At 38.5% G+C, this 13,182-nt stretch overlaps 1 protein-coding gene across 1 annotated transcript; it reads right to left on the bottom strand.

The window, feature by feature from the left end:
- Nucleotides 1-1,803: 1,803 nt before the first annotated feature.
- Nucleotides 1,804-10,968, bottom strand: LOC145911797 (ovochymase-1-like). The gene is made up of 23 exons (XM_082999238.1): nucleotides 10,855-10,968; nucleotides 10,455-10,585; nucleotides 10,201-10,290; nucleotides 9,485-9,617; nucleotides 9,281-9,391; nucleotides 9,068-9,129; nucleotides 8,699-8,829; nucleotides 8,319-8,420; nucleotides 7,811-7,962; nucleotides 7,143-7,291; nucleotides 6,593-6,740; nucleotides 6,249-6,344; nucleotides 5,908-6,023; nucleotides 5,370-5,462; nucleotides 5,149-5,281; nucleotides 4,815-4,925; nucleotides 4,483-4,544; nucleotides 4,089-4,252; nucleotides 3,821-3,925; nucleotides 3,611-3,756; nucleotides 3,151-3,302; nucleotides 2,837-2,981; nucleotides 1,804-2,284 (listed from the first exon to the last, which is right to left on the bottom strand). The coding sequence occupies exons 1-23, from the start codon at nucleotides 10,910-10,912 to the stop codon at nucleotides 2,190-2,192; spliced, it is 2,685 nt and encodes an 894-aa protein (XP_082855364.1). The 5' UTR covers nucleotides 10,913-10,968; the 3' UTR covers nucleotides 1,804-2,189.
- Nucleotides 10,969-13,182: the final 2,214 nt, after the last annotated feature.

The following is a 13,182-nucleotide window of genomic DNA, read 5'->3' as shown; positions in this document are numbered from 1 at the left end:
TTTCTCGTCCGCCTCCCTTTCGCGTGACACCGATGGGCCAATGACCGGCTCCAATTAACGCCTCGCTTGGTTGGCTTTAGAGCGACACTGGGGATATAAACGGCACTAATACTGGATTCAGGAGACTTTTGTGTTGTTGGTTAACGAACTATTGGTATTTTACAGTTATATATTTGGAGTTTATTACCAGTAAAGCAAAGTTGTTTGAAACGTCGTGCCGGAACAGGCTCATGCGAACCTGGATTTAAGCGTTGTTGCAAGAAGCGCAACATAAGCCTCGCACAACAAGTTGCACTCGCTCTCGTGGGGTCTTGGCCGGATATTATCACTAGCTTATAGATTTACAAGATTACGAATACTACACTTGCTACAAGCCCGTAGTTTCAAAATAGCTCAAGGCTGGTGTCTAACTATGCAAAATACTTGCGGTGGTATACGGTAACTTCAATCACAGGAAACACACATTTCGTGAACAGATTGTTTTTTTGGCAAACGTAATCCCCTCAGTGAAACCTATTGAACTAGTGGTAGGAAACACGACAGGAAAAATCAAAAAATGTCGTTGAGTAAAGCATTTTGGTATTGATGAAACGTGTTTTGTTAGTTTACATAATTGTGTTTTTAATAATGGTTTCCAAACAAAACAATCATTAAAAAGTAACTTTTAGTTGATCAACATAGAAACATTTATTTTGTTGCTTACCTTTTACTGTGTTGGCTTTTGCGAGCAATAAGGAAAATAGTAATGCAAAATATTTCATGTTTCGAAAATATGCGGTTATCTAAGACGATGAGAGGCTTTAAGAAAAAAAAATGCAATTGTTCTTATTTGGATGTTTGTAAAATTATTATGTTACTGCAAGCCAACAGCCAACAAACCTAACCGCTTATGTCAGGAGTTCAAATTTCACGCGTTCAGTAAAATTTTTACAAACGTGAATCGGCATGCGCACGTAATAAGGTAAAACCCACACTTCAATGCTAAATAAAATACCTTTATAGCGTTTGACTTGCAAATGTTAGGAACATTTATGATTTCGCGTACGCATCGCGAGTGCACTATCAGGTAATAACCATGATATTACGTAAGTCCCCCCATCCTTCACTGCAAGAGGATATGTAATATTCTGAGATTTTGAAACGATTGGTGGTAGCCTAAGATGCAAATACTTTGTTACGTGAGTATTATTAAGAGAAACCAAGCTCTTACATTTAATCAATTTTTTAGACTGTTATAAAATATTAGCATTTCCTCTCAAATAAAATTATATCCCGGTTAAGAACCTCTAGGAATAGGTTATTATAATACCCTTTGTCTACTGTTTTTACTATTTTGCTGAAACTTATCACGACAAAAAAAAAATGAAGTTCAGTTTTAGAATTGGTAATACTTAAGCTTTTCCATGGAAACCGTTACTTAGATAAATTATGATAGTGTAATAGTGGTCGGGTTGATGAAAGACCCCCAAATTTTCTCCATAAATTGCTTTAATGCAGAAATAGGTAATGTGTAACATTTTCCATGATTTACATATAGTTGTAACGAATTTAATTTACTCCACGTCACCTTTCACTTTTGTTAGTTATTGTTATTGTTTGTATTTCATTGTTTTCACCTTTCTTCCTGGAACCTTGTAATTTCACTGTTTTCCTTCGTTGTTACCACTTTATTTAATATATGGTTTTACCCACGCATATTGCTTTGAAGTCTCGCACTTCACTTACTTGGGGGATAACATCGCCACCCAAAAACATCTAACCGCCGAATTGCAAAGCTGTCGAAATAATTCTGTAACACAGTACTTCTTAACATTTGCAAAATGTTTGGTTATTTACACAATGCCTAAACATAAAATGTACTACAAACTACGGAAAATCAAAAGTGCTTTCCACAAATGGCAACACATAACACTGATTGACTAAAAATTGAAAATCGCTTCATGAAAATATTCAAGTTTTCAATGATATCTAATTGCTATTTAAATAAAATTTCAAGCACGAATTAGAGGTAAAGTTATTGTGCTTTTTTGCCTTTAGCTCGAAATTTTGTTGCCAAAGCGTCCCGAGGACAAAATTTCGTTCCCAAATGGTAAAATAACATTGTTTGAACGCAATTATTGCGATCGAGAACATTTTACAAGGCACACATTACCAGTCGTAGTATCACACCCAAAAACAACACAAAATTATTAGATGAATCGACTGGTCACTAAAACAGAAAGGGTGACAGAAATGGTCATGAAGAGGTTTATTTTCGTCTCCGCAGCGCCGCTGGCCATCGTATCTACACACAAATGGGTTAGTCCTAGAGTGTGTACAAGTGGCTAGAATATGGTTTTAACAACAAATAAATAAAAATATTCGTCTGGCATTAGATTAGATGATCCAAACAAACATTGATGGGAATGTTCTTTGTAGGAAGTTAAATTTCTCATCAAACATGTTTTCTTACTATTACTTGATTAAATGAAGAAAATTCGTGAATCGATTTTATGAAATAAGCGTGTTAACAATGGGCATAGTAGGACAGAGTTTTGTTTTATAGAAGCAATGGAGACAATAGTAATAAGCGAATCACATGCAATTCTAGAACTTCGAACAACCAAGATTATATTGTAGCCTGACTTTGCCGGCCTTTTTTTACATTTCAGCAGCAAAGAAAAACTAAATACAAACCGCGGAGGCTTAGACACGAAACTACAATGATGAAATGTAGTGAATCCAAGTGGTGGCATTGTCTACAACGTACTTCAAGTACATTATGCTTGTACGAGGTGAAGGTTTAAAGAAGTATGGTATTGTGAGGTTAGATCTCTGCTGGCTGTAATTTGCTTACCATCGATCCAAGTCTTGAAGGACGAAACTCTGGTGTAGACTCCAGGAGAAGAAGCATCTGCACATCCTGTACCGTAAGATGTGATTCCCAACAAATACCACGTTGTCTCGGTTACCAAGGAAACGAGGGGTCCTCCGGAATCGCCCTGCGGTGATTTGTCAATAAGATGTGTTCACAATATAGCGAAAATTTGTGCAACAACACAAATCGGTGTAGATTGCCATCATAAAAAAAAATGTAGATTATATAAGTGACAGTATGCATAGTCGATGGACAAATGTTTCGTTTCTGATAACTTTAGGCATCCTTCTAACCTGACAAGTGTCAACACCGCCGTTGGCGGTGTCTCCAGCGCACACTTGCGACGACGTTATTTCGTATAATGGATATTTGACATTGCATGCGGAATGGGTGACCACGGGTAGTCGAACTTGATACAGCACCGAAGGTGAATCGCCGCCGGATCCTATGCAAAAGACAAGGCTAAGTTTAGGGATTCGCTGAAGTTTCGGCTTGTTTTCTTCTCAAAACTAATTGTGTTGAAAATGCCCCAACTTGTTACTTGTTTAGGACGTTTAGCGAATCGTGTAGCTTTGATGTACTGTAGTTCAGAGATTGTACCATCATAAGTTGGTTGGTTTAAGCATAAACTTTGGAAACAACACTTCTTTTGGACAAGTCAGCGTTAGTATCCATTATATGATCATTTTTTATCGGCATTTAAACGTAGTCGTCGACATGTGTGGTTTAATGCCAGCCCTACTTCCTGCTTACTTAAAGTTCCCCATCCTGTCGCTACTGCCATAGAAGAGGAATCCACAGCGTGGTTTGCACTTGGAATGCAGATAGGTCTCACATTTGAGCTGTACACAAGCTCCGTCGTAAGCCTAAGCAAGGCGATATCGTTTCCAGTGGTGGTTCTGCAAAGGTGAGTTTGTGTGTGTTTTATATTTGTGAGGTAGCAAACAAATCGAATTTTGTTACGAGGAGTAAGATGAGTGTGTGTAGATGGTGGAAACTGTTGATGACTGCGAAGCTCCCCCGGTTCTTATATGCTTTCCGACTTCCACTTTCACATTCGGGTCACCACTAAAACGGGATACAATGTATCCGAAACCGAATGCTTTGCATAAAGTCTCTAAAGTTTATCTTTACCGTGACTCCAACAAAAAGAAAACGGTTTATTTTCATTAAACAGTGTAAAATTGTCTATAATCATAATAAAGTTTCAACATTAATCCAAACAACTTACAAGAAAGGTGTGGAATCGTCCACGCAATGTGCAGCGGTCAAAATCCACCGGGTGGAAACAATAGAACCACCACAGAATGGCGTTGTGCCCGAAAGTGTCAGAAGAGCGGCTACCCACGGCCACGATTCCGCAGCGGCCTCGTTTCCGCCGACAACTCGATGATCCTTTTAACAAACAAATTCATGTCGGTTGCCTATCGCTGCATTAAATCTGACGTCATTTACTTTCAAAAATTGTAACTTTGCAAGGTGCCGAGTCTATGCTTTTTGAAAAATGTGAAATGTGGTTATGTAAAGTAATAAAAGGATTCCCTTACAATAAACTTAAAAATACTACTAAAATCGTTAAAAATACTACAAAAGGGACTATTATCAAAAAAGCGTGCATTTCCTACCCAGGTAAACTGTGGTGCTGTCATAACCTTTCCACACTCATTGTGAGATGAAGAAGCGTGGGCTGGAAGGGAAATAAATTCCCGGTTAAAAGCGAATATACAGAGTAAAACAGATAATTATCAGAGTGGTCGATGATGCATAAATGTGCATTTCGATGTACAGAAAGACAGGTGTGCACACTGTTTTTTAGGTCTCATTAATGCAGCTGGTGATTCTGACATCGATTATTATGACTCTTTTGCATATATTTAAAGATTTTAAATCATCACGTCGTTTTGCTAGCTAAGAGGGACAAATGTTTTGCTGAAAGCATTCATATAATTGTACTTACCACACGTGATCTCGTCGCTGTCGTCGGCACAATTACGTGCTCCATTGCACTGCAAACTCGATAAAATACAATCCCCACTCCAACAAGCAAACTCGTCATTTCCGCAACGATCTGACAATCACGAACACAACTGAAGTACTTTATACTACTTGTTTAAAGAAAAAAAATCTACAACCCATTTGTAGCAATAGGGTTTTTGTTACAAAATAAGTACACAAAAATGTTGATATTGTTACAGCTATGGTTGGAAGAAAAAGGGGTGGTTCATGTCCCATTATTTTGGATGCCATTTATTTATATAACTTTCTTTTTACAGTCTTGTATGTTATCGTACCGACGGTTTGCCAATTAATCAAAAATCCTGCTGCACTGATAGAGGAATCGCTGACGAATACGATCCTAACAGAGGTGGATGAGGCGGCAAAATTCCTTGGTTTGGTGGTTCCACAGAAATTCACCCCTGTGTACTGCGTTACAAGGAATTTGAAAAAGTTTTCAATTGAGACCGGGGAGTTAACAGCACGACCACAAGTTAACTGGTATGTATTTACTCACAATATCTGTGCCGTCGTAGACTGTAAGATGGTCGAATGCACAACTGCTGCCGGTACTTTCCAAAATAAAAGACAAAAATCGAATTTCAATCACCTGTACGTAATCAAATAAAACAATTAATATTTTGCTTAATAATTTCTTAGGCATATGGGTGCCAGACTTGATAACCTTCATGGTTTTATCGGTGCCCATGCCATTTCTTTTGTGTATGTTTATTTGCGCAGTTGGTTTTTGTGCAAAATACACATGATTTGATATATGAACAACAGTCGTTAAACATGATATTGGCATGGACACCGATAAAACCATAAGATTTATCATGCAAGCGCCAGTGTGAATGTTTCGCCTGGAGAATCTCTGTCTGCCGTGTAGGGTCGCACTGTGACTATTGAAATCAATAGTGATTATTTCTCGAACAGTTTATCATGAGAGAAATATGATTGATTTGGTTAAGCGTGTTTGACAGCTCAGGGAGAAGTCACACAAAAACATGACCTGAAACATTTATAAGCATGTTTTGATATTAAAATTCCATTACCTTGTCAGATGTCGTCTGAATGGTCCATTGGCACGACTGTGAAGACGGGTAGTTGCTAGGATGGCCAGGTGATGATATATTACCACTTGCAGCAGTAAACACCAAAACACCGCAATCTGAGAAAAGTTGCAGACCAGTTAATAACATGTTTCATTTTCATTCTCTATTCTTTTGGTCCAGGTTGTTCTTGCCGATAATCCCGATTGGTTTTTCTACTTGGCAAATGAGTCGGGCCCTTTGACAAGATGTTTCAAATTGCCCGCCCATCGACCGCGTGTAATGCTTCTTCATCTGCTAGTTGAGTGCTATATTATATAGGAAGTTTTGTGTTGGTGACTTACCGTCGTTTGTTACACCTGGTGTCGTAGCGGTGGTTGTCACTGGAAATGTGGCTGTTACCGGTGTGGGTGGTATGGAGGCTGAATTAACGCCTGAAACTAAATAGATTTTGAAAGTTAGTTTTATAAACTTTAGACCAACATTTCAAGCCAATTACACTACTAAAATTTGTTAAACGATTCTTTTAGAACGATATCGTCAAATTTGTCGTAAGTGTCACAAGTTAAAATAATAGTTAGATTTTTCAACGCTAGTCGCGCGTTGATATTTTTTTGGGAAAATATTAGCGCCTTTAAAACCTTCCGTCATTCAATTTTTGGGTAATTTATCGAAATTAACCTCTTACTTTGCGCAATCCAGGTGGCAAATTTTGAGACACGAGTGTATACGCCCGGCTTGCCAGGTTGAGCACAACCATCTCCGAATGAGGTTATTCCAAGAAGGAACCACTGAGCTTCGTTGATGTAACAAACCAGTGGACCACCAGAATCGCCCTAACCGCATAGTAAACAGTGTAACAATCATTTCCGTATCACTAAATATACAACTCGAAAACTGTATCGCAGAGTGGTAAAACTTATGTGGATTTACTACATATGTACCCTGGAAGGCTGGCAAGCATCGCATACATTATATAAACCTTTGAGTCACGTAACTAACTTCTTTGTTTCTTAACCACACTATGGCAGTGGCCGTGTCAGGCGAAATATGTTTTTCTAAAGTCAAAATTGATCGTATAGAAGTATAACTCGAAAAATGCATGGGAACTTAAATAGCTAACAATGTATTTTTCCGATTGTTAACCTGATTTTTCGAAATTGCTTTGCATAAAACGAACGTTTGGCTTGCGACATTTGGCAACGCAGGAAACCACATTTGCTCCAAAACATACTTACTTGACAAGTGTCGACGCCACCATTGGTCAAGTCGCCGGTGCACATTTGAGAATCAATCAAACCCCCTTGAATCGCATTGGAACACTGAGTTTGATCAACAACTGGAAGTCTTACTTGCTGCATGATGTTTGGTGTGGAAGAGCCGGAAGCTAAAGGTGTGCATTCGTTAACAAACAAAAAATTAATGCTAATTGTTCGGTTTAATTTGACTGTACTCCAAGATATATACAAGTAAAGATATACTTATATATTAAATTCCGCGAAACGATCTGTAGACAGCTCAGATGGATGTTTTAATGAGAAAAATATATTTTGCCTAAAAAGGCATCATCTGTTTCTCCAACTTATTCAAATAGAATCCTTTTCTCATTATAACATCCATCTGAGCTGTCTACAGATCGTTTTGTGGAATTTAATATATAATTATATCGATACGGTGTGCGATCGACAGCCTGCCAGGGGCCTTTGGTTTTTAAATTGATCCAGTTTTTATTATTTAATCACATTGTAAAGATATACATTGTCATTCATGTGTTTTTTCGACAACACCGGGACTTGAAGCCTGGTTATCCTGGTCACGAATCACGTTCAGGTTTTCCACTTTGTATATGTGGGTCGGGCTCATTGACCGGTGTTGTCAATTAACCAAAAAACGAGCCACAATTTACCTAGAGTTCCCCACCCTGTAGCAATACAGGTGGTGCCAGCAGGTATGTCGAAAGTGGACGAGTCGTCTGGCAAACAGATGGGACGGGCCGTAGAGGAATAAACAATTGAAGTGGATAGACGAAGCAGTGAGATGTCGTTTCGAAGAGTGCTCCTTCATTGAGTTGAAAAATTGCATTTATTTTTTGACATATTTTTTTGCAACGAAAACTTGTTGAAGTGTTATATATGGAAAATAACCCCTAATACTCAGCAGAGCAGCAGATAGATATTTAATTTTTTTATTATAATTTGCTTTAGATTCTAGTACCGATGATGTACCCAGTAAGAGTTCGAAACGTCTACTGACTTACGTAAAATGATCAATGGGATATTAGCTTTGGATTTTTTATTCAGACTCAACTCCAAGTATTTTGCACCCAACTTGCTTTAAATGCTTTTCGCATTTGCTTTTATCAGGACTATTTTATACATAGCAAGTCACATACAGGCATTAGACATTAGGCCTACCTATTATAGTCGGGGTGATTCACAACTTGAGCAACCGAAAGTGTTTGTGTTCCAGTGGTCGTAGTCGTATCCAAAAGACCAACTGTGACGGTTGCTCCGACTCTGAAAGATAAGATACAGTAAACATGTAATTGAAAATAATTTTTTCTAATCGATTCCACGATAATTTCTCAACTTTGGCGAATGAATTTGATAATGATCTGGCAACCAACCGCATCCCCAAGTTACAACGACCGTGGAATATTTAACGTTTCTTGGGCCCATTCTTTTGATGGTTTTAAAAGTCTTAACGAAGTTGTAAGGATAAGATATAAAACAAGGACGTATTTTTTAATTTTATAACTCAGTAATCACTGTGTAATATTTCCAAAATCACTTACGCGACATTGCAGTGCGCCGCGGTTACGACCCAGTCGTTGGAAATAACTGATCCACCGCAGCCAACCGAAATCAAAACTTGCCAGGGCCAATTACCGGATGCTGCATTGTTTCCGCCAACAACGCGAAGATCCTAAAGTACAAGTAAACCGTGTATCGCGATTTCCTACGCAAGAAAAAAAATTCGACAGAAAGGACCACTCTATATATGCTGCTGAATATCGTTTGACCACTGTACTATGAAACTTTTTTTATTTGTATCTTTCTGTTATTGGCTTTTTTGAAAAGTTATTGCCAAATATCTCGTATTTCTTTTTTGTTTCGCCAACCTACTATGGCATAACTAGGGCTGATGTGTGTTGGTTGCTTACCCAAAGAAATTGAGGGGCCACTGCCAATTTTCCACATTCTCCATGGTTGGTACTGGTTTGGGCTGAAAGAAACGAGATAGAAGTTGGACTAAAAATAGAATTCAATAATAAATAGTCATGACATCGGTACACAGCGCGCAAGAGTGTACAGGAGCAAAATTTAGTTGAAATTTGAGAACAAAGCGCTTCCTGATACTGTAGCGTGTAACATACCGCACTCCATTTCGTCGCTGTCGTCATAACAATGTTGAATCGTATCGCATCGCCGTGTTGAGGGAACGCAAACTCCATCCCAGCAAGTAAACGATCCGTCTCCACATCCATCTGTACAACAAAAAGATAATGAAATAACACAATGCACGACAGCCTCAGAAATGTCCCAGCCTATTCAAACACTTGTTAAAATGAACTTGTTACCAGATGTGGTCCACTGAATACGGAATCCTGACAGAGTGGTGGACGTGTCTGTCGTGAAGCGGATTCTTACTGTAGGATTATGGGCAGTGAAAGTCCGTGGTATTTCCGTTCCGCAAAATACCCGGCTGCTGAACTGTGAAGAAACAAAACCATTTGAAAATGCGGCAGTGAAAACATGAGGTTTTGTATTTTCTTCCCCGCCGTTGACTTCGAGGCGTGCAATGTGTTTGCTTTTGCAATGTACCCCGACTATATGTTTTTAGATATAGTTCAGTGCTCTCTTTACTAATTTTTTGTCACGTCTCTCGGTGGAGGTGGATAAGTTGTGTTCGTTGGGCCATGTGGTAATTAAATTGAACAAAGTTTATTGCAGCAAATTAGGTATTTGCAGCATTATTAATACATACAAAACTTTTATGCCAGAAGAATAGTTTTTTTTTTACATTCACGATGCCTGGAAGCAAGAATAGCATAACTAATACTCCAAGATTAACTAATTTTGAGCCACATTGGATTAGGTAATTGCTCGTTTTTAACACTAAATAAGCGCGCAACGTTGTGTTAATGTCCACATATTGAGAGGCTACTGGTGGCGCTGTAGCTATGCAGGTTAAAATAGTGTGGAAGTTAGTTCGATGCTCAGGTAGCGCAGATTTAATAAACTAATAGTAATATTTAAATTTATATGCAAATAAAGGACAAAATATTTGTGTTACCAAGGATTCCCCGTCGTAAATGCTCAAGCCGTCTAAATTGCAGGTTGGAGAGCTTTCAATGTTCATGTTGAGGACCTGTATCCTTATCACCTGAAAAAGCCAACATTATTTCACACTCTTTTGACAAGAAGACTTAAAAAAGAGATTGGAAATATTACGAAACTTCTCGGTGCTAAAACAAAAGAAAAATCACAAAAGTTACAATCCCTGCACATGTGTTGTCCAGCATGCACACACTTTGTATTCCATCATACCTTTCCAGCCGCAGCAGCAATGGTTGCCGAGCAATCCAGACGGTTGCCATAGTTGGAAGGGTAGTTAGGAGATGTTATAATCCCCGATGCATCGGTAAGAGTGCTAGACACCGAACAAATGTTGATCTGAGCTGTAAGTTATACGAAAATTTAAGTTTGGAGGCGATCATATTAATTTCGATCGACGTTCTGGGGTATTAGCAGACAATTAACAGAAAAAGGGTTGAATATTTGTTAAAACGTCAGTTTACTCGTCACTAGTACTAGAATTGGGATGTGTAAAATAAATATAATATGAAAGTGACACTGTACATGATCTTTCATATATATCTATTCCCATTCCTGGCTGGCCTTGGGCATCAGGTTTAGGTTACTATTTTCAAAAATGTGATTGGTTTACCTTTAATAATAATGGCGTTCGCCAAAACCCACAACAGCAAGCTTGACAGGTTTTTCATTTGCGAATGGTTTGCTACTACCTCTGAAATAATAAACGAAAACTGTTTCAAATGACTTCAAATATTGAAAATTTGGATCTTAACCATAGACTGCAGATACTGCTGGCATGGTGATTTCTGTACTTTCCATAATGACAATATCCGTACAAAACACAAGCCGAAATATATATTATGTATAAAGTTTACTTGTACACATATACTTTTCAGCACTCATTGCTATTACTTTAAATTATCTTATTTTGTGCAAATAACTCCAACGCAAGTCAGCAATATACACGGACTGTAAAATAGCGTGTACAGGTTTTCAGAGTCAGGTTGCCAGGTGATATCCTGGAGCCGAATAACGCTTCGTCGTAGGATCGCGTGATCCAGAAGCGTTTCGTTTCTTTTGTTGCTTTTGTTTGAACAATGACTTTAAATGTCGTCGGGAATTTTCACATTGCGCAATTTCACTCGCCATTTCGAACCAGTACTCGTTTCGTCTGATAATTAGATAAATGAATTCTTTGAGGAGCAAGATGTGTCCCAGCAATTCGCTTATTTATAATGTACTTACTGTTACCTAACTTGACACAAAACTTTGGAGTGGTTTTGAACTTTCGTGTTGTCGTGCTAAGACTTTAATAAACCCACTTGAACATGAAAAACCTTGATACGGAATTCGATATAAGTCAAGAGTCAACTGAGTAACAAAACCGCTACTATCTCTCAATTGCCCCTGGAATCACAATGTGTTTGAAAGACTCTGGAGCTCTTCCGCATCAGAAATAATATATTTGCAAGAATTTGTTGAAGCCCGAGCTGAATAAGACAACGCAAACACTATAGGGTGACACAAATTACTGCTGGCACCATTACCTGCATTGAGTCTGAAGGAATAAACATGATTCTGGTGTAAAAAAAGCAACATCTGCTAAACATTGCGCTACTTTTTACAAACAGATTACTCTTCTAACTGCTCTTCCATTTTAACAAAACATGAACCCTGAATTGTATCGCGATGTGCTCGAAGACAACATCGCTGCGACTTGTACGTACTCTGATCCATTATAACAAGTCTTCGTTGTGGCATCGTCAGTTTATTTCCTGCCGTCGCAACCAGTAATGTTTTCGTCCACCTTACAAAGAGCTATACTGGTATCAAAAGAAAGTTGAGACTTTGAGTATGCGAGATGTTTGTTCTCGGGGCGCGCGAAACAATGGTCCACTGTGTTGCGTCTACAGAATGTATGCACCAGAGCGAATCCGTACAATAACAGCGAATCCTACACATGCAATATTCTGTAATTCGAATTTACGATTTAAGGGGCAAGATTCGAGAATTTTCGTTTGCAACCAAAACTGTTATTGTACGGAACAAACACCGGTAATCTTAGTGAAGGAAATACTACATAATATGTGTTGCATGATGTAGCAGAGCAAAAATTCTTAGCGGCGTTTTTTTAACCCATACAGTACATCCATAAGCGCATAAAACAGCACAACAGAATATTGTCGCTTTGGATAAACATCGTATCCGCGCGTCAGTGCGAGAAACAGAAGTGTCAAATTTCAAAACGGAGCTAAAACAATGGGTGCTGGTAATCCAACTCACACAAGCTTGCCTCAGGACTTTATTGACAGACTGTGATGTCTTGGAATCATGCTGGGTGTCGTGGTGGATATTAAACGAAGGCGATACAGTTTTTTAATAGTTTTGACACTAAAAATTTTTCGTGTACGCAAGTAATTCCAACCATTACCTGTACGTCGCGTGTAAGTGAGACTTCTCAGGCCTGGATAGTGGCAACATGTCGTTTTATAAATTTTTCACTGTCCGAACACTGTAATAACACAACTCATAGAAAACAAAGTCAAAACGCACAGATTATTTTTGGCTCAACTCTGAAGAACAGAAGCTTGATTAAGATTACAGCAGAAGTTAAAAATAGGATGTAACACACTAAAGGTGCTGTGAGCCTTAACAAGTTGCACCTGTGTTTAAACACCAAAGCCAGTGTTATCATTAAACCTTTACATTGCGTTGCCATACCTTATATCAACAAGACTGAACTTCTTTCGAACAATGGCTTCGTGAACCCGTCGAAAATTTTCTTTTGCGTCAATGGCAATGGAACAAAAAGGTTTGTATTGATATAGAATGAAACAAATAAAAAAAGGCGATTTTTTAAATGCCCTTTCACCGGTATTGCGACACTTTCCTACTCGTCTCCCGATTTGCAAGCAAAAACATCAATTTTATTTCTGTATCTCGCTCTGATTGCATCGCC

This window comes from Ascidia mentula, chromosome 1, assembly GCF_947561715.1.
Source record: "Ascidia mentula chromosome 1, kaAscMent1.1, whole genome shotgun sequence".
NCBI classification, from domain to species: Eukaryota; Metazoa; Chordata; class Ascidiacea; order Phlebobranchia; family Ascidiidae; genus Ascidia; species Ascidia mentula.
This window is presented reverse-complemented; position numbering and strand designations above follow the sequence as displayed.